Source organism: Drosophila busckii, chromosome 3R (assembly GCF_011750605.1).
Source record: "Drosophila busckii strain San Diego stock center, stock number 13000-0081.31 chromosome 3R, ASM1175060v1, whole genome shotgun sequence".
NCBI lineage: Eukaryota > Metazoa > Arthropoda > Insecta > Diptera > Drosophilidae > Drosophila > Drosophila busckii.
In genome coordinates, this window is record NC_046607.1 from 1,722,237 (window position 1) to 1,748,740 (window position 26,504).

At 42.4% G+C, this 26,504-nt stretch overlaps 1 protein-coding gene across 1 annotated transcript; it reads left to right on the top strand.

Moving 5' to 3' along the window:
* The first annotated feature begins 787 nt into the window (after nt 1-787).
* Nucleotides 788-21,855, top strand: LOC108604606. Its single transcript, XM_017994145.2, is given in 6 exon segments — nt 788-960; nt 6,823-7,243; nt 13,079-13,191; nt 18,407-18,659; nt 19,926-20,250; nt 20,253-21,855. Coding segments are annotated over 5 exon segments (2,034 nt in total). The 5' UTR covers nt 788-960; nt 6,823-7,015; the 3' UTR covers nt 21,368-21,855.
* The last annotated feature ends 4,649 nt before the right edge of the window (nt 21,856-26,504 follow it).

Sequence of the window (26,504 nt, forward strand, 5' to 3'; positions counted from 1 at the left end):
AATCATGACTTCGAATACAATTGAATTTTATTTCGTTTGTAATTAGGTGAACAATTTCCAGGGTAGGGTTAAGAACCTAAGCTCCCGTTATTTATTTTTTATTAATTGTCTAGACTGCAACTTTTTATGTTAATCAATTGTACATACTCAAAAATATAATCTAAAAACATCCAATAAAAAAAACTGCAGCCTAGTCAAAAAATGCAATAAAATGTACGTTAAAGATTTAGCCGACGCAGCTCACACAGGCACTGCTAGAGAGAGAGCGAGAGCGTGTGGCAGCAGCGTTGAGGTACAACTGTTAGACGAAATGTTGCATGTTGCAACTTGCCCGTACATGTCCATGCAAGCAAGCCGAGACTCAAAACGAATTGAAAGAGCGTCAAAGACTAAAAGAGAGAGAGAGAGAGAGAGCCGCCACGGTGGTGAGTTCGCTTCGCGGCTGTGCGTGTTGATTCACTTCTGTGTGTGTGTGTGTGTCTATGGGTTGGACAAGAATATGCTTGCGTTAGTAAATTTAGTTTTTGACTCGCAGTCGCCGCAAACGGACGTGTGCGTCTCGCGTGTGATTCGAATAAATACGAATTGGAATGAATACGAAACAATATTGAACGTGAAATGTGAATGATGGAATATATCGCAGCGGAAATTATAATTGTGCAAGCTAATAAAATAAAATAAAATAAATGCAACAGAGCAACAACAACGACACGTGTTAATAAATAAATGTGATTAAATGCAAAAATATTGAAATCTATGGAATTTTGTGTGAGAATCAAGAGCAAAAGGCACAAGCTATAAGCCCAATTATACTTTGTAATTAGATTTATTTTAATTAAAATTAAAAGCAAAGCGCGTGACTTGCCAAAAATACCAGCGACATCAACAACAACAACAGTAGCAGCAAAAAAGTCGAGTGCTTGTTTAAATTGGAGTAAAAATATAAAATATAAACAGCGGGTAAGTCAGGGCAGAGCAGTAAACTGGAATAAAATGCAGCTGAATGCCAACAACAAAAACGAAATAAATAAAGAAAATATTTAATGCGAATGGAGAACTCTGTGCAGAGAGAAAACTTCAACTTTGTTTGTCTTGCCTCCAAGTGGCAGTCAACAAGCTCCAGAGATTTGTTTGAGCAAAGCTGCCTACGAGTGTCAGTGGATTAAAGAGCAACTTGCTATATACTAGTATATATAGCTATAGACTCAAAACTAAATCCCCCAACAGTGTAGTGTAGTGAGTGGGTCGACAAAAGCTTATCAGCGGACTACTGCCTGCCACTGGCAGCTTCAACTTAAAGTTGCCGCAAACTAAAGATAATCGCTTGTGACTCAATTTAGTTTTCGCTTTAGCTCCAGCTCCACAAATGTGAAACAGTTATAAGTCTCGTGCTATAAACTGGCGTTGAGCTGGGTCTTAGAGAAATTTAATAACAAATTTTTGGAATCAAAAATCCACACAGAGCCCCAATGTAAACAAATCATTTCGAGTTGAATTAAAGACGTTGAAAGCAGACGTAGCCAATGCGTTAATTCTAGCAACAACAAAAGCGCCGCCAAAAGCTTTAATTATAACCAAATAAAAGAGCGTCAAAGAGAAGAAAAACAACAACGAATCAAACAGAAAACAACAGTCAGCCAACCAACCAACCAGCCAGCCAGCCAGCCAGCCAGCCAGCCAGCCAGCCAGCCGGCACTTATGACATCCATAGAGGCCTATAGGGTTAAGCAACACACACACACACATACACACAGACACACACGCACACAAACACTCTACACACCTTTGTTTGGTTAGTTAGAGCCAAGGCGAGTGTTGTCTAAAGTGTCAACATTTTTTTTTGTTTTTAGGTAAATTTGTTTAAATTATTAGCAAACGCATAAATGCGTGAGTTTGTGTGTGTGTGTGTGTGTGTGTGGCAAGCGCAACAAGTGCATGCAACGCTGCGTGCAGCTGAAATTCAAATTTAAACAACGAACGAGCGGCAAGTTCATTATTTTTTCTGCGTTTTTATTTACGCACGTTAATCCTTTGGCAAAAAAAAAGTCAACGTCTTGGCATAACTCATAAATTTACGCGAAATATAATTTATGCGCCGCAGAACGGCAAGTGGGCACAACGCAGCAGCGCTGCGCAGCGCGCGTATCTGCAAGATACAAGATACTTGCCGCTAAATGAGCTGTTAAACGGGCCACAGATGCGCAGCCAAATAATAACTCAATCTTGTCTGCCTACGCAGCTTTAAATTTCGCCTCACTGCCGGTTTCAACTTTAAAGTGCAACTGAAAAGCTGAAACCGAAAAATGTATCTTACAGATACACATATGTACATTCAATTGGGCTTAGTGCTCAAACCCAACCTGTCTGCAAATTGAATTTTAATTGTCCACACGATTCAATCCATTTGAAACATGACTGCTACACATGTTAACCTCTCCCTCCCTCACTCTCTATCCCTCTCCTTCTAACACTCTCTGCGTACATTTGTTGCTGGAAAAAAGGCTCACAGGATTTCCGTTTGCTGTTCGAGTTGAAAATTTATTTCGTAAGCCGCTTTTTTTTTCAACGAATTTCTCGCTCTCTGTCTAATTAGTATGCGATGAGTGTTTCGTCTAGCTGAAATATATTTTATAAAAGTATTTCTGTAGTTGAGACATAAATTACTGGGAACGAGTTAAAGGAACTATATGCTAGACTCTAAATGACTCTATTAAAGCCAAGCCGTGGGAATTGGTAAATAAATTTTATAAATTATTTTCTGCTGCTGCTGCTGCTGCTGCTGCTGCTGCAACATGCTAAGCTGCTTAGAAAACACTTACAAAGCACCTTATGCAAATAGGCTACAACATATTTACGAGAGAATGAGCGCAAATAAACAAAACAAATCACAGCTCAAAGATGGAGAAAAAAGTTCAACTACAACAACAACCACATAAAGTACAAAGCAACGCACGCAAAATATTGTTACAACAATTTGAAGAATGAAAATAAAGGAAAGCAGCAAAAAGAAAAAAGCACACAGTGTTGTAGAAGAAGAAAAACTCAAAACAAAATATTTGTTATGCGCTTGTAATTTCCTCATGCACGAGAGCAGCAAAAGCGAAAGCCGTGAAAAAAGGCAGACGACTTCAAGGATACGGGGAGCTATGGGCAGTAGTCGGTAGTCGGTAGTTGGGAGTTGGGAGTCAGGGTAGTTAAATGCCGCCGTTTTTTCATGCTCAGCTGCCCGGCGGCGCAGCACGTGAAGGAAAGAAACTTTATCACTGCCTTCGCAGGACTTGCTCGCTATAGTGTGTATGTGTGTGCCCTGCTCTCGCTTTTGCTCTTAATGCTGAGTGACATTGATGTGACATGGCCCGTCATCTGCTGCGTCTTTCAACATTCTTGCGAACAGCAACAAAGAGCGTAGGAATCAGCAGCAGCAGCAGCAGCAGCAGCAGAGCAGGACAAACAGGCGCGTTGCTTTATTTAAAAGTTTTGCGTAATGTGTAGCCGCAGGGTGGGTCGGGGGGGAGGGGCCACAGGACCAGGACCGGCAGTGCCATTGTATTATGCTTAGTAGCCCAAACACCTCGGCTGACTGGACAAGCACAACAAATAATAAATGATATGTAAACTAAGGCAAAGTTCCTGCTTTCTTTCTGGCTTGCTTGCTTGCTTTCTTTCCTTCATTCTTCGTGCTTATTTTAGCCTAGATTTTTTGGTCATTTGTAGTCCGTGCTGAGGCGTGCTGGTCTAAAAATAAAACTAATAACAAAATAAACTTTAAATGCAGTTTAAAAACTTGCCAACTTTAGCTGAGCAGCACAAGTTTAGCTTGATTAATGAATGAACACTCTACTTTCATCCTTTGGCCCTAACAATTCCCTCAACAATTTGCACTCGAACATATTTAGTGCCCCTGGACTGTGCTGTGTCTGTTACATTTGCTCCATATTTGGAATTGGACTGTTATCCCGCAGCGCCCATAACACTTATCGTTACCAAATACCGAATACCAAATACTAACTACATCTAATGTCTCAATTTTCAATGCCTTGTGCAGTTTAGACGAAGAGTCTTGCTTCTATTTTACTTCGTTTCATTTTTTGTTCCCGAACCGACTACCTGAGCTGACGCACCCATATCAGTTTCGTCTGCCCGAAACGAATTAAAATTACACGTCTGACTGTCGCGACAGTCCAGCGGAGAGACAGAGCGAGCAATAGTAATAGAGCTAGATCCTTGCTGGCCAAAACCATTTATCATTGTAGCTAATAAATGTGTTGCTGTTACCTGCGTCTACTTTTTTCTCTCTTCTCTCTTCTCTCCTCGTGTGTCTGAGCTGAGCCCGACGTGGTTTGGCTTTCCAATAGTTACATGTCAATGTTGTCGATTGAGTCATTTAAATGCGTGGCAAAAAAAAAAAGAAATGGAGGGACCCAAAAAACTACAGTCAACCCCTGAGGTTGTCCAGCTAATTTTAAAATTATGTGTGTGCCGTGCCTTACCCAATTTCGAATAGAGCAGCTATCGCTTTCTTTTTGTTTTTCGATTGTTTGATTGTTGTGCGTTTGTCGCAAAGAACAATTCAATTAAATTTGTAGGCAGCTGTTGTTGCCCAGAGCCGCAATTGTCTCTCAAGTACAAAGTCAAAGTTTGAAGACATAAATCAGGCAGGAGAGTGAAAGTGCTGGGCAAGTTAAGTTAAGAGTTGCCTCGAACGGGGGGTTAGAGCCTTTAATTGGACTGAAGTGGCTGAACGGGTTGCAGCCAGCCCAGCACTTTCTTCATTCCATTTTAGAAGTGAAGTGGCCTGGTCTATCACTGAAAGAACGAGACGCAGCTGTCGTCTTTAAAGTTACAACTACTTGAGAGTCCTGGCAGCAGCAGCAGCAGCAGCAGCTTTAAGCCAATTAGATAATTGCTTTCATTTCGCTTTGAATTGCTTTTATCGTGTGGCTCGCCTGCTAATTGGGCGCATCACCTTTTTGGACAGGAGTTGTGCAGCAGACGCAGACGCTTTGATTTCCATTGCTGTTCCCAAACATTTCCGCTTTACGCTTCGCCGGACAGCTCCCAGGAGACGGCGCTGGACGCGCTCGCATCCCCATCCCCAGCCCAGACTTAATCGCAAAGCAAATCGATTTCGTTGTCTGTCTACAGTCTTACCTCTGGCTGAGCTCTCAGCTCAGCTTAGCTCAATTTATTTCTTTACCTTTTCTCTGAGTGTGCGTGATGGTTTTTTTTTTGTTTCTTGTTCCTCGACACAATTTATTTCATTATTTTGTTCGGGCTCTGCGCGATTTTAATGGGCGCCGCTTCAAAGTTAATCAGCAGACAGTTTCAAGACAATTCAATCGATTTATGTTTAAATGTTAAAAACTAAATCATGAAGCTTCAGTGAACTAAGTTAGGCTGCAGTCACCGCTTGCGCTTTCAACTATTGAAACTCAATATTGGATTAGTGGTCGCTGTCGCTCTCGCTCTCGCTCTCGCTCTCGCTCTCGCTCTTGCTTTTGTTATTTATTAGTTTGACTTCGTTTCAATTCCATTCAATTCAATTCAATTTTCTTTACAACATTTCATCTTTGACATGTTTTGTTCGCTCGCTCGTCCGTCTCTTTCTCTCTATGCTGTCATTGTATTTATTTCAAGCTCAAGTCTCTTTTCTGCTGCCACATGCAACATTGTGTGTCAGATTCGCTTCGTCGTCTTCGTTTTTAATATCTTTTAATCTTCAGTGTCAACAGCGGCTTACATTTGATTGCAAGACAACAAACAACAGCAACACAGCCACAGCAACAGCAACAGCAACAACAACTCAAGCCACAACAGCAGCGATTGTAGTTTTCTCAGATCTTATCAGTTGCTTGGCCTGCCTCTACCTCATTGCCGCTCGCTGCTTTCGCTCTCGAGTCAGCTGAGCTCAGTGGCAATGCCACAGACTCTCTGACAACTGTCAGCCTCTCGGTGCAGCTAATTAAATGGCCCAACTGGCAACATATGTTGCCGCTTGCTGCTTGCCTTAGCCGCTGCTTGCTTCCCTGCCTCCCTGGTCTTTCCCTGGGTACCCCACGCAGTAGCAACAGCAACAGCAACAGCATCACATGCTCTTGTCTCGGAGTTATATACACTTGAGTTTTCCCGGCTGTCAAGTAGCTGGTAGTCAGCGCTTAAGCCGCAGCGTAATCCAGTCGGACTCTCTGGCAGAAAAAAAAACTGTGGGCATTGTTTGGCAGCGATTTGGAGGCGCTTGTCAACTTTAACTGACACGCCTGACTCTACAGAGTTATATCGATAGAGCAACTCAACTTAATTTTATCAGCATATGTGTGCCGCATATGAGAACCGCAGTTCGAAATTATAATAATCATAAAAAAACACACGCTGCGGGGCTAAAACAATTGCCAATGACGCGACAGATTTTTAGGTTGTGAAAAAGGACTAGCAGCAACAGCGACAACAACAACAACAACATCTGCAACGATAAAAAAGCCAAAGCAAATAAAAATAAACATGGCAAGAATAGAAACGCATTAAGCAAAATCAATAAAAATTAAACATGATGCGTTACCCTAGGCCCAAAAGCCGTGGGGTGGGACTTTAGAGCATTTGCAGCTTAGGGGTGTGAAGCGAACAGAAACTGAAAATAAAAATGATAAGTTCTTGTCAAGCGTGTGCCAAAGGATGTGCGGCCAGGATCAGGCTAATAATTGCCTGTGTGACTGTTACGTGTCGGCCATTGCCGGTGCAGGATAATAAGTTGGCAGCTGTTTTTGTGTCCTTGTGTGTCCAGCAATTTTTACTTAATATAAATTCTTTTTGTTTCTTTCTTTGCAGCGTTGCCGCCGTTGACGGCTGTCCAGCGATGACAGCGATCAGCAAGCGCATTTGACACGCAGCCCTAAGATCTCCTACACACACACACACACACACACACACACACACACACTCACTCACTCACACATACACACGCTGCATACGTAACCAAAACATTAACCAAAAAGAAAGAACCAATTGATCGCTTGAGCAAATGTGGAAGATGCTGGACACCATGATGGACAATATGCTGGAGGCGGAACTCTTTATGTTCGAGTGCGACGAGTGCGCCGGCATGCCGCTGGCGCCGCCACCACAGTTCCTCATACCCCCACCACCCAGACCGCCCAGCCTAGCCGAGTACACGGTGGTGCCGCAGGATTGCAATGACGAGCAAATGGCGCAATTGCAATGGGAGAGCGATGTCTGCCAAGCCATGCCGGTAAGTGTTGCAACCCTTACTCTTTCCTAATGAGCTTGGCCAGCCGCCACAGCTGTTGGTATTTTTTTCCCTTTTGCTAACAAGTGGGGAGTGGGGGGTAGTGAGGTGTCAGAAATTCATGTTGCCTTATTGAATTATTGCATTTCGCATGCATATTATAATAATAATGCGCCCTTTTTACAATATTGTTATTGAAGTGGTGGGTAGTGGCAAGGGCGGAGCTGCCGGCACCACCACCACTCGCAATCAAAGGAGTCAACAACACCTCTCAACTGACTGACTGTGAGTGAGTGAGTGAGTGAATTATGCTTTTGTTCAGCTTTTGTTGAATAGTTTCAATTACGTGCAATTGCTCTCAAGTATGGCGTAATTTATTTAACAGACGAGCCAACAGCAACTGTTAGGTTAACATGCAAGGCTCTTTAAGGACTTCATTTTAAATTCCTGCCCTTAAAATTAAATGCAGCACAGCCCGAAAAGCAAACACACAACAAAATGTTGCCCAATTTCAAGACAAGGCATACAAACATTTAAAGTTCTTGAGGTCCTGAGCGGTTGCTGGAGCAACAGCTGTTGCTCTTGCTGTTACGCTTGTTGTTGGTTACAGAAAAAAAGAAAAAACGTCATCATTATGAGTCTGGTCCATCCTCCCCTTCGACAACGCTGTCCAGGCAGCAACAACAAATTACAATAACAATGAAAAGTTAAGCGTCACAGCACAAAAAGGACAACCCAAGTAGTTGCCAACAACAGCTCGTAAGTAGGCAATGCTGTGGGCATGGCTGGGGGAGAGCCGAGAGCCGAGAGCTGGCTGGCTGGCTGGCAACATATGGCAATGAAAATCGCAACAAGATTTCAACCCTGGCCCGCCAAAAACTTTAAAGGTTGTCAGCGGTTACGGCCAAAATGTTACAAATTATGGCTGGAGCAAAGATAAAAATTTCTATTTCTATTTCTGTTCTCTTCTGTTCTGTTCTGTTCTGTTCTGTTCTGTTCTGCTTGTAACCCAGCACTTGTCTAATCGAGCGTTTGTTTATTTAGGCGCAGATATAGTGGGGGAGAGAGAGATATATAGAAATTCTCGCTAGATCAAATTCCACGCCAACACTTGGCCTGGCATTGATAAGCGTATGAGACTCACGTGCCTACATTTGTTGTATTTGTTGGGGAGCCAAAGGAAAACACAGGCAGCTCCAAGTCAACTCAAGTGTTTTCCACTTAATTTTGGACATTTATGTAACAGCCACACGAAAAATTTCAATAAACAATACGCAGCAACGAAAGCCAAAGCCAAAACCGACAAACCTGCTCAATGTGTGTGTGGTCCCCGTCGCTCACTCTTTCGCTCTTTCAGTCAGCGCCAGATAACGAGAGTTTCTTGATTGAGTTTCTGTTGTGGCTGCTGTCAGCTCGGCGTGGGCACTTGAATCTTTCAGTTTGTCAAGCATTGGGCAGCTGATTTATGCTGACAAATCAAATGTTAACATGCACTTTATGTCAGCTCAGCCCCGAAAGTTCCCACGACTTACTAAATATGGCCCACAAATATATCGCATGCGATTTGCAGCCATTGACGCTTGTGGAAATCCGTGCCGAAGCAGCTTAAATTGAATTGCCATCAGCATCAATCTAAAGGATTAGCGTTAAAAAATGTCAAGCACACCCACCCAAGGTAAACTTTTTTGCGTGTGAGCGAGTTGCTCATCAAATTGATAAGTTTAACGGGAATTGCGCCAATTTGGGTGCATGCGTGTGTGTGTGTAATTGTCAATGGGTAAGGAAAGTCCTCTGCGCGACTTTTAGTTACGCTGGCTCGCGTTAAAGCGTCTCAGCAGTTAGTCAGTTGTGTTTAAATTCAAGAGGAAGCGCTAACAAGCACGCAAAGGAAACTCCGGAGACGTATACGACACAGGGAGCGAAAGCGAGCACGACGCGTCAAACATGCGAAATTAAATTTGGTGCGCGCGATGCGACGACAAAAAATAAAATCAAATAAAATCCAACAAGCAGCTTCAGCAGCAGTAGCGGCAAAGGCGCTGCGTACTGATTGAAGCTGTTGGGCGTGCCAGCCAAATAATCCTTTCAGAGCTGTCTCTGCTATATATGTACTTTATATATATATATGTATATGTATATAAAAATGTTTCAACTAGCTGAGCAAAATCGCTTTAAATAAGCAGACAGGGCGTGTTAGGCCAAGGCGAGGACTAAAGTCAGCGACAGTGACGGGCGAGCGCGCTGCGAAGCAGCAAATGCCATGACATTGATATCAAATGTCGCACATACATATAAACAGATATATATGTATAGAGAGAGAGAGAGAGAGAGAGAGAGAGAGAGAGGGAAATGCATGGCATTGTCTATGGCAATGTTGCTTAGTCTGCTTTTGGGCGTGCAGTGCTGATAATGAAGTTGGTGAGCGTGCAAAAAGGAGAAAGTAGGCAACGCTAGAGCGTTGTTGATGTTGTTTACAGTTGACACAGCGCAGACACAGCTGCAGACATTCAGATATATACACATATATATATAGACAGATAGACAGTAGTTGACAAGCCGCAAAAATAAGCAAAAGTTAAATGAAAAATAGACTTTGAGCTTATTGTGACAATAACTGAATTTCATTTTTATGCTCAGCAGCAAACTGAATATTTGAAATTGTTTAGAAAGTAAGTGGCAAATTGCAAATATTTTGCATTCTTCAATCACTCAAGCAGCTCAATTTAGTGGCAGCAGCAACAGCAGCAGCAACAGCAACTGTTGTTCAACTCATTACCTTTAAAGTTTGCGTTGCCTCGAAGTTTAGTAGAAGCTGTAGATAGATAGATAGACTGAGGCATTGCAATCACGAGCTGTTTCCAAACAATTGCACTGTCAAGTGGTTACAAAACTGCGCCAAGTTGCCAACATAAACACACACACACACACACATACACACACACACACACATAGTCGTGGCACAGTTAGAGTGTGTAACAGAAATTGTCGATATGCACGTGCTGTCAAATCGAAGTTCGCTTGCTGCTGACTTGCTTTGGGCTAGTGCTGAAATAGGCGCCACACACACACACACAAACACACGCACACCATCGAACACATGCAACGCATGTAGAAAAGTTTTCCCATGTTATCTAGGTGCTTAGCTCATGTTGCTGCTCTTGTTGCAATTGTTGTTTTAAGCGCTAGCTGCAAGTGGCACGTGCGCTCGTCCTGCGCGCGTTGGCAGCGCTCGAAAGTTTTGTGTTTTTTCCATCAGGCACAGGAAAATGAAAAGTTGTTAACTTTAAGTTGGCAATGCTGCTTAATAGCTAAAGCGAGAGAAAGAGCGAATGCCGCCTGCAGACAAGCGATATTTGATGAGTTGCCAAAAAAAAAAAAAGAAATAGAAACAGAACCTGCGACCGCCTGACAACCCTATTAGGGCAAAATCCTTAAAGCTTTAACTGGGTTAGCCTCGAGCGCGCATCGTAATAATTCTTGACTAAAAACTTTGTGTGGCTGTGCCCTTTAATATTCATTACTTTTTATGCTGAGCATACTTTATGCTTTCACTTTCGGATGCAACTTGTACACATAATTTCAAATACTTGAGGCTTAATTAGCTTAAACGCTCGTGTCTGTGTTTACCAGCGCCCTATTTGCTCAGACATAAATCGTTCAAACTGTTATCGCTATCGTTATCGCTATCGCTATCAGTGTCTGTGTTTACCTTTTGCCTACTCCTTTATTTAGCTGCGCTCATTGTTAGTTTACGATTGCGGGCTACCAGGCGCGATGGAAAGCCTTCAATCAAGCGACTGTTGCTGCCGCTTAACCGGAAAATCGCTTATCTGGGCAAACAGACGACGCGAGAGAGAGAGAGAGAGAGAGAGAGAGAGCCGAGAGCTCATTGCTGCTGCTGCTGCCTACTCCAACTACTGGCACTTATCGATAAGGCGCAACGCCCAACTCTTTGGCAGCCACATTGTTTGCTCTGTGTGGGCTACGCTTGCTTTTTATGTAGTACTTTGTTTGCTTCTTTAGCTGCTAATCCCCAGTTGCAGCTGACGGTGGCAGTTGTAAGCTGCTGGCACACTGTCGCAACATACCTTTGGCATTTGAAAAGTTTTCCAATTCCAATTCACGCATTTCCCTGCCAGACAATCGCATGTGGACGCGGATGCGGATGCGAATGCGGAATGTGGAATGTGCGTTGTGTCTATTTATAAAGATCTATCGATTATCAACGCACAAGCAGCAAAGTAATTTTTTCAATTACTTTACGTTGCTCTGCTCTGTCTGACGCAAGTGTGTGTGTGTGTGTGTGTGTGAGGGGCACATATCGACATTATTATAAGAAATCTAATACACGCCGCAGCCACAGCCACAGCCACAGCCACAAAAGCTGCTGCACTTGGCTGGCGTTTGCCACACCAAATGCTCATTAATCAATTTGATTACGAGCAATGAGCTTGAAGACAAAACAAAATTATATTTTTTGTTTCTCTCTCGCCGCTTTTTAGCTTTTGAGCTGCTGCTCCCTTAAGCATAATTGTTTAATTTATTGTTATTTATTTGTTTGACTCAGTTTCATGTGGCACGTCGATTTGTCTCTGCGCATGCCTTTCAAAATAATTTTCAACGCAAGCTGGAGAAAAAACAAAAACAATTTTCTACACAATAACGATTTGATAAGCTGCCTTAGGGGGGGGGGAGCCAGTAGCTTGCCCCTTTTTAGTTTAAACAATTTCGCCATAAGGCAACGGCTGCTGTCAATATTTTTATAGCTTATCTGGGGAGTAAGTCTATTTGTTTATTTGTTGTACGCTGGCCGGACTAAATGATTAATCACAAGTGCTTCCGCATTTAAAACTATGTCATGCGTGTTTGAGTAGCGACAAATAAATCAACGAAAAATCGAAAACTATTTATTAATAAATTAGTATATGCACAAATATGCATTACAAATTAAAGAGTGTCCCACTTACACCAACACAAGCACAAGCACACACACACACACAGTTGTGTACACACAGTGTCAGGCGAAATTATTTGCACAGCTGTCAAAGCTTGACCTCATTTTAGTTGAGCTCCAGCTCTCTGACGCTCTCATGGGTCAACAAAATATTTTCCCAATGCGTTTTTGAGTGATTTATGCTATGCATTTGTTTCAATGTATGCATGTGATTGTATGTGTGTGTGTGTGTGTGTGTGTGTTGGTGTTATTGTTTGCACAATGACAGGTGCACACTGCAGTTTTTGGCAAAGGTTTTGTTTTCTGTACATTCTCATTTTTATTTTTTTGCTTTGTTTGTGGCGAAAGTTTCTGACCGCCTGACACTGTCCAGCATAAATATTTCATTGGACAAAATATAAATGCATAGATAAACAAAATACATGCAAATCCATGTGCATTAATCTTTTGGTCAGGCGCTGCTAATCTGCCGTGTTCCGAAATATATTTTTGAATATTTTCGAATAGAGCCAGAGCAGAGAAATTTAAGCTCGATATTATTTACTCATCAGTGGCTGGCAGAGCTCTCTGCTGATTGCAGCTCGACGCTCGCCCTCAATATGCTGATGAAATAAAAGGTTAAGAGCAGCGTTTTTGTTTGCATTTCGTTAGGCATATTTACCAAAAAACAAACACAACAACAAAAAGAAGAATGTACATAAGCGTCTTGTTGTTGCCATTTGGTCTTACTTGGTTTTTCTTGTTGGTATGCAAAATGGCTTTGTGTTTGAGTTGTTGCGTGATTTGCATCGTCTTGAACTTTTTTACTTTTACTTTACACTCGTTGCCAAGCAGCTTACTCACGTACTCTCTCCTCTCCCTCTCTCTCTCTCTCTTTCCAGCAGATTTTGGATGCCAGCCTATACAGCAGCCAATCGTTGGCCACCTCAGCAATGATTGCGGTATTCTCGCTGCTCTTGGTGCTCATTGTGCTCATCTCATCGCTGTTTGTTTGGAAGTAAGTACAAAATTTAATTGATTTATAGCGCGAACTTTTTCTTGAGTGCAACAATTAAAGCTGCGTCTCAATTAAACACACACACACAGACATACATACAGACATAAATGCTGCCACATCAACCACATTTTTGGTGGCCTGGCGCTTTGTGTGGTTTGTTTGTTGTCTTGTCTTGTCTTGTCTATTACCGCGGCGTTATTTGCAAGCCTGGTCAGCTTGCACCGCAGCAGGCGTTGCCTAACTGCCAGCAACAACATGTTGCATGTGGCAAGCGCAGAGCCATGGGCGTTCGTTGCTAGATAGAGAGACAAAGCCAAACAATTATAATTATGTTTGTTTGTTGGCATAGTTTAGCTGCATAAATAACTTAACTATGGCCTGGCTGCACTTTAATTTTCTAATTCATAAACAGTGCCGCCCCACGCCGAATTGCTGCGGCAGCCTAAAAAATGCAAGCAATGCGAAAAAAATGCGAATCGCATAAGCATTGTAAACTATGAACCAACATATAGTTGAGTACATACATATATATGCATGCATGTTTGAGTGTAAAAACCCATTTGCCAAAGTCGCAAAAGCAAACAAGCGCTGGCCAGCAGCAGCAGCAGCGGCAGCAACAATAACAACAGCAACAATAACAACAGCAACAATAACAACAGCAACAAATAACAATGAGAGCGAACGCGCGCGGCGTGGCGACGACCAAACGAAAATTAATGTAGTCTACTTTCAGGCACTGACCTACATATATATGTTGGAGTGCATATCTGTATGGGTGTGTGTGCGTGTGTGTTTGCGCTCTTAAAACCAAAACTAAATTAAATTGAAATTTTAAATACACACTAGCAGAAAAAAAGTGAGAAATGGTCCAACCACACACACACACACAATGCACCCACACAAATAACAACTTTTGGCAGCGGCAAAAAAAGAAGAAAAAAAAGCAAAACAATTTACTTGCTACGGCAAACTAAAGAAAAAAAGTCAACTCAGTCGTTGCTGTAAACCCAAATGAAATCTGCAGTCGAAATAACTACAAAAAAAAAAGAACCAAGCAAAAGAAAAGCGTACAAGAGTAAACAGCCAAAAAAAAAAGAAACGCAACTGCAACAACAACAACAACAACGAAAAACTCACGTAGCTGTGGGCTGTACATACACAGACACACACACACATGTGTGTACTTCTGGTTATGCAGTGGGAGGCGCGGCATAAGCTGCAGCGCCTTTGCTACAACGCTTTAAAAAAGTTACGTGTGCGAGCGAGTCAACTTTAATAGGGTTAACCACAATTGTGGTTTCTCCCTCTCTCTCTCTCTCTCTCTTTGGCTCTGTCTCGCTCTGTTCGTATTCTTTTATTGCTTTTGATATGCATATGAATTATAACAAAACATTTATTTGGCTCTAGGTTAGCAAAAGTTTGCGTAGTTGAATTTAAAATTTTTATATGCAACATGCCATTAGCACGGTTTAGGTTTTGGGTTTAGCCTGCTACAAACAATTAACTAAGCTCAGCTTGCTGTCAGCTTGCCGCCTCTTTTCTGAGCGCATCAACAAGTGCTGAAGTACAGCATCGATTTTTACACACACACAGACAAACAGAAAAACAAGCTGTGCTATATTCATGGCACTGAAATCAAGTCCCTTATAAGAGGCTATAGAGCAGGCGATGGGGGGCGGGAGCAGGGGAAGTGTGTGGGTCAGCAGTAGCTACAAGCGATTTTCCTGCATACATATTCATTAAAGTTTGCTGACCGCACGAACAAACACACAGCAAGGAAGACCCAAAACGGCAGCATCGCATTCAATGTGCTGTTGCTGCTGCTGCTGCTGCTGCTCTAGTGCTTCATCATTTCTGAGGTTACGGCCATGACCAGGACACGTAAAAGCAGAACGAGCATCTTTATTACACACACACACACACATACATAAACTTAGATAAAGCGAGACGAGTTTGTTGATAGCGCTGGCTGCTGCTGCTGTTGGCTGTTGTTGCTTTAAGTGTTGCCCCAAAAACTTGCCTCATTTGCTATCTGCATGTGCGTGCGCCTCGCACTGCGTGTGTCCAGCAGCAACTCGAGCAAATAAATAAATAAATAAAGCAACAAAAAAGCACAGGCAACAACTTTCGGCCAGCGCCATTTTTGTGGCATTTATGATGTGGCGCATTATTTTTGCTTTTATGTGCCCAGGCCAGGCCAGGACACGCCACGCCATGCCACGCCCCCAACAAAACATGAATATGAATATAAATATAAATCTAAATCAAATACATATTTATGTATGTGCCTGCGTTTGTCTGCGGCTTTTCATGTTGCCACACGCAAAGCGTTTATAAATAAAGTCGCTGCTAATTTCACTCACAATTATAATAAATTTGAATGCTGTTTACTTTAAATTGTTCGCGCTGTTGTTGTTGCTGTTGCTGTTGTTGTTATTGTTGCCTGTTTAATTTCAAGTCAAATTGTTAAATAAGTATTTTTCTTTTAACATATTTACACAGTGATTAAATTAACTGCACTCGCAATCACAAGAGCGTTTATCATTTAACATTTTTCATGCTTGTGGCATTTGCGGCAAGTACAGAGTTGACTGTTCATAATTACCTTAATTATTTTAATAAACCGCCAGAGTGCGCTGCTACGACGACTCTCGTGTTTTTGTTTTTGTTTTTATTTTTGCGGCAAATATTTGCGCATCGAACTTTATTAATGTGAGCCATAAACGACCCCAAAATATGTGCAACAGCAATTAACAGCATAAAAAATAAAGAGTCGCCGGAAATCAGCTTGTCAATAAAATTGTTAACATTGTCGCCAGTTTGAACTATAAATAAATATTGCACAACTTTTGCGTTGGGCGTGTGCGGATTTCAGAGCGGGGGGCAGAGTTAATGCGCTCAGGCAACCACTAGAGTTATGCGCCCCTTAGCTCGGCGTACTATGTGTGTGTGTGTGTGTGTGTGTGTGTGTGTGTGTAGGCTGCTAAATAAATAAAATCAATTTCACCTGCCTGCAATTTCATTTGCCTGCGCCCTCAAGTAGGCAATAACAATCAGAATTTGTGCTTATGATGAGCAGCAGCCCGCTCGGCTTCTTGGCTTGCCGGCTTGTTGTCTTGACAATTTTTAATCAAGTGCAGCAGAAGAATTCCTAACAAAATGAAATTATGCGCATTGCTTGGGCTTTTCGTGGCTCGACACCGAGAGTCCCGTTCTTTAAATATTCATGAAACTGGCGGCGCTTAGTCAGTGGTCAATAGCAAGCCACATGCGTTAGCTTTACTTTATGTCTGCAACAATTCAAAGCAATTTCAACTCACACCTTAATGCGATTTCCATATCAAAGCCAGCGCTGCTTTATCTGCTTGGTTGTGTGTCCGTGTGTGTGTGTGTGTGCAATTTTCGGGGGAATCTTTGGCTTTGTAGTTATTTTCATTTGTGCTCACTACATTTACGTTTTTACGTGCCGGCGTCGAGCAACCCTCAACGGCGTGCTGCCTTCAAAAAGTTGCAAGTTCATAAATAAAAGATTCGCCTGCTCAGACCAACTGAACTCAACTCATTTCCACCCCTTTGCCAGGGCAGGGCAGGCAGGGCAGGGCAGGAGCATACATAGAATCACATTGTTGCCTCAGCTACTTTTTATTGTAAATTGCTTATGCCAAAAGGAAAGCGAATCCTTGTTGCCCCAAAGGTATACGCTGCCGGGCAAGAAGCAAGAAGCAAGCAGCGAGCAGCTTAAGACTTCCAGCCAAGAGCAAACCCTTTTGCATATATCGAGCATTCGAAATGCTTTACTCTCGGTTTGCTTTGCCCAATTGTATGGCACTCCTGGGACTCCTCACTTTCCGCACCAATCCAATGGCCAGGCCGAAATCAAACATGACGCTTCAAGGGGTTAAAGCACAAACAAACAGTCAGTTATATATATTTAAAGTTGCACGCGTGTTGATTTCATTTTTACGCCTCGTAAGTGAAATTATATGAAATGAAATGAGTTGCCTTTTCTTGGCTTGTGCGTCATCTTGTGGCATGCCACATTATTTAATTTACTTGCTTGAATATTTTTAAAAGCCAGACAGACAGTCTCAGTCGCTGTCCTCTCTGCTGCCTTGACTAAGCCAAGTAAACAAGGCAAAGCAGGAAGCCATCAGAACTCAGACACCAACGCTTAACCTCACACACACACACACACACACAGACAGACACAGCGTGTTGTTTGTGTGCTGTCATTATGCTCTCATTTGAGTCAGTTTACTTGGGTTGGCTGCTTGGTTAGCCAGGCAATTGACTTGGGGCTGTGTGGGGCTTAAACTGGAGCAGAAAGCGTATACAGAAGTCGTGGGCTTGTTGCACGCCCGTAAGTAGGCTAGCATTTTTAATATGTGGCTCATATGTGGCGCATGGCAGACAATCAGTTGCGCTCCGACAGTTAGCTTGCGTTTTTCGTAGCTTGAGAGTTTTTACGAGCGACTTCCGTTTGACATGGCAACATGTTTACCTACAAGACATTACAAGCTTGACAAACGCACCGCCCAGCCGCCCACAAAAAAGCAAGCACTCAACCACATTGTGTGTGCCGTTGCCGCTGCCACTGCCGCTGCCTCTGGGGCATGCTACGTGGCGTCAATTTAATTTCACATTTTTCATTATGCTTATGCCATTGCGAGTTCAACTTGGCTAACTTGGCCATATGGCTGCTCTCGCTCTCCCTCTCTGTGTGTGTGTGTGTGTGTGTCGAGGCCTGTTGCGCTGTTGTCTTTGCCACAGGCAACACTTAATTATGTTCATTATTTTGCATGGCACGCGGTTGTCTTGTGCTTAAACTTCATTGACATGTTGGCGGTGTGTGTCCTTGTCGGGGAGCCTGCTTATTTAAATTGAATTTTATGTGAAGCACTTTTGGGCTTTGTTGAGCTGCCTTTCTTGTCTCGGCATGAAAGATGCTCTGCCAACGCTGTTTACCTGTCGTTTATCATGGCTAGCCACGCCCCAAGCTGCCGCAAAGCCATTACAAATCGATTTATCTTCAGAGCGACTGCCGCTGCTGCTGACCGAAAACTTATGGCTCTATTAAGCGTAGACTAGCAACTGGCATCAGCAGCAGCAAGAACATTATCAGCAGCATTAAGTTAAAGCGCCTTAGTCTTAAGCTGCTGCTTGAATTCAATACTAATCTCTTTCCCTCTCTCTCTCTTTCTTGTTCTTATTGCAGAAACAAGCGCAAGGTGCAGAATCTGTTGCCCTGCAAGACGCCAACGCGTGGAGCCTTGAGCGGAGCCATGCCGCTGGGTAGTGGCACGCTCAGTTCGCAGCATCATCATCATCATGCCATGTACGAGGATCCTGATGCGCATTTGGGGCATCACAGGCCGCTGGTCATGCGCCATCATCAGTATCAGCAGCAGCATCATCATCATCAGCATCCGCATCATCATCATCACTATCAGCAGCATTCGCATGCAGAGGTTAGTATTGTGTATTGTATAGACCTCCCCGCCCTCCCCCCATCGACTCTTTGTTGTCCACTTCCTTGGCATTGTCACGCTGTTTAATTGTTAAGCAGGAAGTTTTGCGCGCTTCTGACAGGTTTTGAATCCTTTGCGTAATTCGAGAGCCGAACACACTCTGAACATTACGACATGCTCTGTCAAAACATTGCACTGTCATTGTCAACTTGTCACACACACACACACTCACGCACACTCACACACTGAGAGAGAGAGAGAGAGAGAGAGAATTGAACTGTCAAAACTGTGTGTTATATGAGACCGCATTTCCTTAGCGAGGGGCATTATCCTTTTATGCGCTGCATGCCACACAGCCATTCATTGATATTACTTTTATTATTTTTATTTATATTTATATTTATATTTATTCGTATTCGGATTCGTTTCAAACGCCTCAATTTACACTTGAACTTGACATGGGGCGCAGCCGCTCTCAGTGTCTAAATACATGGCACATATCCTTAATGTGCTTCAAAACCAGTTCCAGTGCCATTATATATCCATACTTATATGTATATTTGATATCTTTTTGCCTTTCGGCTTAATTCATGCGCCTTTTGTGCCACTTTTTACGACTCTGACGCCTCCGTCAAGGCGTTTGTCCTTTTTTTATTCCGCACTCCTGCAGGCCGCTTTATGGTCCATTTTGTGTGTGTGTGTGTGTTTGTGTGTGTGTGCCAAAAATGAAGTGCGTGTTTATTTTATTGTCTGATAAACAGCTCCTTGAGGCAGCGCCTCGTGCAACTCGAGGCTCCTTCAAATCTGCGGCTGAAATCTGCTTAATGTCCTGCTTCGTTCCCAATTATTGCAATTTTTTTCTCTCCTTGAGCATTTCTTTACGGCAGCGCTTTTGCCGCTCATTAATTGCTCGTTGCCTACACTTAGGCGCCCAATCGCTCTGCCATTTTGCACGCAACAATGATTCGCAGCCAGCATGGCCCCCTCTTCTCCTTCTCCTCGTAAGGCGCAACCCGCTCAAAAGCAATTTCTCTTTTGCATTTTATGTTCCACTTTTCCTTTGGCTTCGGCTCTGCCTTTACGTGCTGCATATTTATTATTCATTTCGTGCGGCATTTGTTGTGCCGTTGGCCCTTGCCTCAACTTCTTGCCACAGCTACTGTGCGCAGCTCTTTCTTAAAGTGTCGCCTCTGGCTTTAACCTAAGTCCCGTAAATCCTCTGCTAAGCCACATAAACTAAAGTTTTTATCCTTTCTTACTTTACAGCTGCTGCAAGGCAAGAGCATACACTATCCCAGCGGTTATCCCATGACGCGGTCACCGCCCTTCCTGGTCAGCTCCTCCCCAGGCCCAGATCCATATCGCTCCAATGACAACGTGTACGAGGAGCTGGGCCCCGGCCGCGTGGACTCCGACGGCGAATCAGAGCCGCCGCTGCATTCCGATGACGACTTTGCCGAGGACGAGCTGTCGCTGCCAGGCGAATGCAGCTTCCACAAGGATGCCACCACGCCAGCCAGCAGCAGCACAGCGCCCAATGGCACGCCCTATCACGAGCGTCCAGCTGGCAGCAGCGCAGGCACGACCTCCACCCACCACCGCGGCCGCCGGTGAGCGTTGCTCAAGCGCCACCGCAGGAACGACACAGCGTGCTCAGCTCTGGTTCGTCCACAGCGCAGGATGCCTCAACGGCCAGCGCTTCCACTGCCAGCCACAGCCACAGCCACAGCAACAACAGCAGCAGCAACAACAACAATGAGCAGGCTGCGGCTTTGGTCAACAACAATGCTGTCGTCCTATCGCAAACGCAGCGACGCGTGCCGCGCAGTCGCAGCAGCCAGCAGCAGCAGCAGCGCATGCAGGACGAGCTGAACAACAGCAGCTCAACGGCAGACATTGCTGACTTGGCGCCCATGTACGACAATCGCAGCAACATGATGTCCCTTGGCTATCTGGCGCGCTCCACCGCGCCGCAGTTCTACAATACGCTGGAGCATGAAGTGGAGCGTCGTAATCGCATCAATGCGCAACTGAGTCAAGCGCCCATGGCGCCACCGCCACTGGCCACCATCTACCGCGAGCGCATTCGCTACCCCAATGTGCAGCAATACGCGCCCAACAGCGTCAACGGACTGATGGCGGCCACTATGCGTGCGCGCACGCAGCCGCGACTGCTGGATCGCCGCTTGGGCGCGCATCAGCATCAGCATCATCGCATCCACGCAGCGCCGCTGCCGGCGGAGCCAGCCTACGGCTATGCGGAGCCCATGTACAATGCCAACTATTACTATGACAGCGCGGGCACGGGACTGGGTCTGGCTGCAAGCGCAGTGGGCTCGGCGCGTCCTTATGCGTCCACGCTGTTGCCCAGCTCGGACTACAGACAGCCCTATGGCGACTCCAGCTTTGGCTCTGATTCGGGCTACAGTCATCACACGCCCGCCAGCTCCATAGGCCGACAGGACTACGATGTGACTGAGCCCCAACTGCACACCCAACCGCATTCCCAGCAGCAGCAGCAGCCCAAGTCTAGCAAACTGAGTGCAGCCTTGAGCTTTGGCTGGCACAGAGGCAGAAAAGCGCCAATGGGAGCTGCTACGGGCAGCAGCAGCTTGCAGGCAACTAGTCCGAATAACAATAGCAGCGCCTGCTCGACGGTCACCTCCCAGTTGGATAACAACAATGCGTCCAGCTTATCGCCGGCGTAGATCCCCCAAACAACTGTTAAATAGACTTGAGGCCATGTAAATAAGCTAAAGCTGTGCAGCTTACTCTCTCTCGCTCTCGCTCTCGCTCTAACAATAAGTCCTCTATGTACAGTTAGTTGTAGTTGCAGCCTAGCTCGTAAGCCTACTGTATTCCTAGCCCTAAGTGTAGTACAACTTCTCAGCTGCGTGTACATCGTAAAAGCAATAGCATATTTATTTACATACCATAACTTACCTTTGAGCATATGTACATATGTATGTGTTGATGTTAGAGATCTGCTAAACTTAGTTAGGAGTCACCGACGTCCCTGCACAGCCCTCAGCTTGGGGCTGCTGCTCTGCCATAAGCTTTCGCTTGGCTTCGCTCCGAGTTGAAAAGTCAGCATAACTTTAGTGTTAAACTTCTAGCAAGCAAAGAACTTATAGCTCCTAAGTGTTTTTCCAATGTGATTGCCAAATTCTACAATATAAAAACAAACTAATTTATAGCGTAACTTATGAACAAGCAAACTTTTAATTTGACTAGCATGTGTAACTTAAATTAATTTCTTTTATTTTTGTTTGTTATTTTAGTTCTTAAGCGAATTAACAAAAACGAGAAACAACTGAAAACAAACTGAAAAAAAAAATACACCAAAATCTTATAAAAACACATAAACAACATTGGCTTTTTTATTATTTACTGCATTTATTTGTAACACAGTATTTAGTATTTTCTGCTATTTTGATTTATAGAACTCTATGCTGTGTTGCATACTCTTAAGCGCAATACTGCCACATTTATTTTTTTTTTAGATATTTAAACTGAAATATAATATTCAAGGATATTAGTGCAGAGACTCTGTTAACGTAATGTTGCTGCTAATTTACATGTTACTGCTAATTTACATTAATTTTAGGTTAAACTTAAATTGAGCTGATATTCGAAGCATATGCATTTAGCCTTTAGCCAGCTTAAAGGCTCTCATAAGACTGTTTACATATTAACAACTAAATAACAAAACATATTTTACTTATTGCCAAAACAATAAACTGTATGATAACCTATAGATTAACTACAAATAGTTTAGTAATGTAATGAGCTAACTGACAAGCTTGTAAGCTATGTGAAAACTAAGCACCCATTAGGTATATCGAGTGATCCTTTGTAGCGCCTCCAAGAAGAATATTTATACATACACACCTATATTATATTAACTAACTATTAGGGTGGCACAACCAATGTGAATGATGGCCCCTGACGAAACACTTGCTAGGTTGTATCAATACTGTAAATAGCATACGAAAGTAACGTAAAATTTTCCCCAACTTCAAAGTCCCATTTAGCTTAGGTGACAACAAAACTAACGTCACAAGGAACTGTACGATGCGAATGTTAAATTTCATATATGAGCACAATGCAATGTATCCTATAACTAGTAATTAAAAACGCATATACTTGTATGCGAATACATGTTTAAATAGACTTTCCTGATTCCAATTACGCTGTATATAATTCGAACATAATCAATAGCTAAGTGTTAGAGATTAGAGTCTAGCAAGCATTTCAGCCAACTCATCAGTCCGAATATGCAATACTTACATACATACAAACATACATACGTACGTAAATAGTATATGCTTTAGAAAGTATTCAAGTTGTTGTGATTTTGAAATAACAATACCATATTAAAAACAAAAAATTGTAAATTGGATTTTTTCAATGTGTATAAACGAATTGAATTAATATTGACATTATGCTGTAGCACAATCATTAAACGAGTGACAAAACAAACAAGACAAATGCTAACCAATTTGAGCTGCCAGACAACCATATACATAATACATACTACATACAATATGCGTAAATAAAAAGTTCAGAATTTTCACTTTACATAAACTATTATAGCATAACTATTGGAGCATGCAAGACTCACAGTTACAGGACTTTTGTTTGCAACTGAAATGCATAGGTTTGATAACGATATTTGATTTTCAGCTTGCTTGCCATTGCTTAGTTCTGAATGTTACATATCAATGTGGGCATTGGGCTGAAGCTCAGCTCATTATTATGTAATATAGCACACCTGGTTTCCGATACTATCAATATCAGTACAAACGTTTTTACAGCGAGCAAGCGTATATTTAACTATTCTAACTCAAAACTTGAAAAGTTCATAATTTTATTAACTTGCAAACTCGTGTAAATATGACAAGTCAATAAAAAACTCGTAAACGACATTGCTGTAGTTCTTCCAAAACAAAAACAAAAACAAGACAAAAAACTAAATTGTTAATCGATACTTTTTAAATATTTGTTTGTAAACAACTCTACCGTAATTGTATATAAATTGTTTTTATCATTTGAGTTGCATATCAGCATTGGATCTACTCGAAGATCTTTTGTATACAGAAATAATTTTTATAAAACTGTGTAGCTAGACTATAGTGCATGGAGGCTATAATCTACAAGTATTTATCTTTTATGGAATGAAAAAAAAAAACGATTTAATCGAATTTATAATGTTAAACGCCAGTTAATCGCATATGAATATCAATTAAATTTAATTATTAGCAATTATGCGCAATAGTTAGTTTATAAATTTTTTGTAAAACCAATTAACAATTAGTTCACTTTTCTATAAGCAGATATGGATAATAATTAAAATCAAATTATGAATACGAAACGACCAGCCGCAGTGTTAAATTACTGACAGCGAATTCGGGGCAATAATGCAAGCCAGTCGACAAGCGGGCGTACAAGCGAGAGGCGTGGCACAAGCAGCAAGCAGCAAGCGTAAGTATGCAGTAAATTAAACGCGCGCGTGTCCTTATGCGGCCTACTATGAGGCGAGGGAACGAATGCGTGTGCGTATGCTTTGGTGCTTGCAGTTAATGTGCTTATTTAAAAATTTAAATTGGCTTGCGCACTGCGCACTTGAGCGCACGAGGCCCACAAAAAGTGAAAGAGAGACTGAGACCTTAAGTACATGAGGATGGCAAGTGGCAAAGCTGTCTACTATCTCCTGCCACATGTGGCTGGCTGCGTTGCATGCGAGTTTCGTTTTAATAGAAAGTTTGCACTGCGCGGCGTTCATTGCTGTGCTTTTGCTTTTGCTTTTTTTGTGCGCTTTGCATAAGTACTCATGGTGTAATTAACAGTTACTTGCAGGAAGAGAAAGCGAAATGTTTGCATTAAGACAAACAACTTAATTATTTTCTCTGCGTGTATTTGTGCGTGTATGTGTGCGCTGGCTTCGCACTTTGATGCGGTCGCTGCTGGCAATACTCGACGAGCGCAGACACTTGAGCACAAGATATGCATTTGAGTAAGTTACTGTTAACGCTACATATATGCACATAGCTATACATACACATACGTACATACATATGTATGCCAGCTGTTAATGAAAGCCTTGCAGCTTGTTGAGTAATTGAATAGCTGGAATAATCCTGTGCCACTGAGCATCTGGATTTATATAAAGTTTGCTAATTACAAACTTGCTTTCAATTTCCTTTCATTGGTGAACGCAAACACCGCTAACTCTGTGTACAGTAAACTCTCACAAAGTACACTGGCAACACGCAGGGCCAGTGCATCTTCTATGTAACTGGAAGAACTCGGCTCTTAATTAAATCATGCCACAAGCAAGTTGAAACTAGAGCACACTGCTACTAATCGAATAATGGTTGACCTCTGGACTCTCTCACTAAACAAAACAAAATCTACAAGCTTACGGTTCTATCTATAGTCAAATCCCAAAACGTATATTGCTGTCTTTTATTTTTAAGTGTTATCGCTTGGACACGCCTATTTAATTTATAGCCTCAACTGTTTTATATAATGTTGCCGTATATTCTTATCAAAGCCAATTCCCAGAAATCACTTTTATCGCATTTATCTATAAAAATGATCATCTGCCGTACTCACATTGTAAATTGTATTTATGAAAATTGTACAACGCAAAATAGTTTTTAAATTCTATGCAGAGTCTAATTGGGTAAAGTAATCACGTTTAGCAGGATGAAAGTTTCTCTTTTATTTTGCTGGGGCTTGGGACATTCTGCTCCACTTTGTGTTAATCAAAAGTTTTGACTCCCAGAGTGTTAGTTTCAAATAAATACACACATATGTGGGTAAGAGCGCAGGCATGTAGACTTCGGCTAGCAGGTTGCTATTCATTAAAATTTTACACATGGCCCAATTAAATTATTAAGACATGCAAGGCGTGAGCCAAAAACACAATTTGCAAACTTTTTTTTGGCACAATTCGCAAATTGTTTTTAATTAAAGAACAGGCACAAGCTCCAAACTGTTGCCTGGTCATACAAGTAACTCAACAAAGTTGCAACAATGTGGGTAGCGTGGGCGTGGCACCGTTTGTACCTGCCTTGCATCTGGTATATGTATACTTGGAGCTCAAAAGTTTCCGAGTGTCTCGGGTGCCGTTTATTCGCCTATAGTCGAATGACAGCAGCGCAGTGTGTCAAAAGTTCTAAGCAGTGTTCACTAACTCTTTTGCTACATTAGCTGATGCTGGCACATACTTTGGCTAATTTTAAATGTATGTAATTTTACATCTTCTAAGTAAGTAGCGCTACTCGTGCTACTGTTTGTTGAACACTTCAATAGCTTGCTATCTATTGAAAACAATATCAATGGCATGAGCCTAGGTCATAAATATTTCTTCGTATATCTCTTTTGTGACATTCACGTAAATAGGCTTTTGTAGTTACAATAAAAACAGCCGTGCATCATTGCATTGCCAACTTGAACTTCGTTCGCTTTTTACATCGCAATAATCCTCAAATATTGAAAAGAAAAAATTGAATGTTTTCAAAATGATCAATAATATTGACTCGCACGAAACCTCAAGGTCGTACAAAAAAGTTCTCAGAATAATTTACAAATATCACAAATTTCTCTGAAAATAAGTCGAAGGTGCGAAAGTCGAAGTCCATACAGAAGCTGTTAGAGCAGTTTTTTTAGTATTCAAAAAATAGATGTATGTCACTCTAAAGTCCTTTGGACGGTCAGAAATAAATTCCATACGAAGTTTTTTAAAATGGACTGTTAACTGATCAATGTATATCCGGATCATTAATGTTGTTTTGGATACGCTGAACAATTCTTGTTTGTAAACATAAAGCAGCGAAC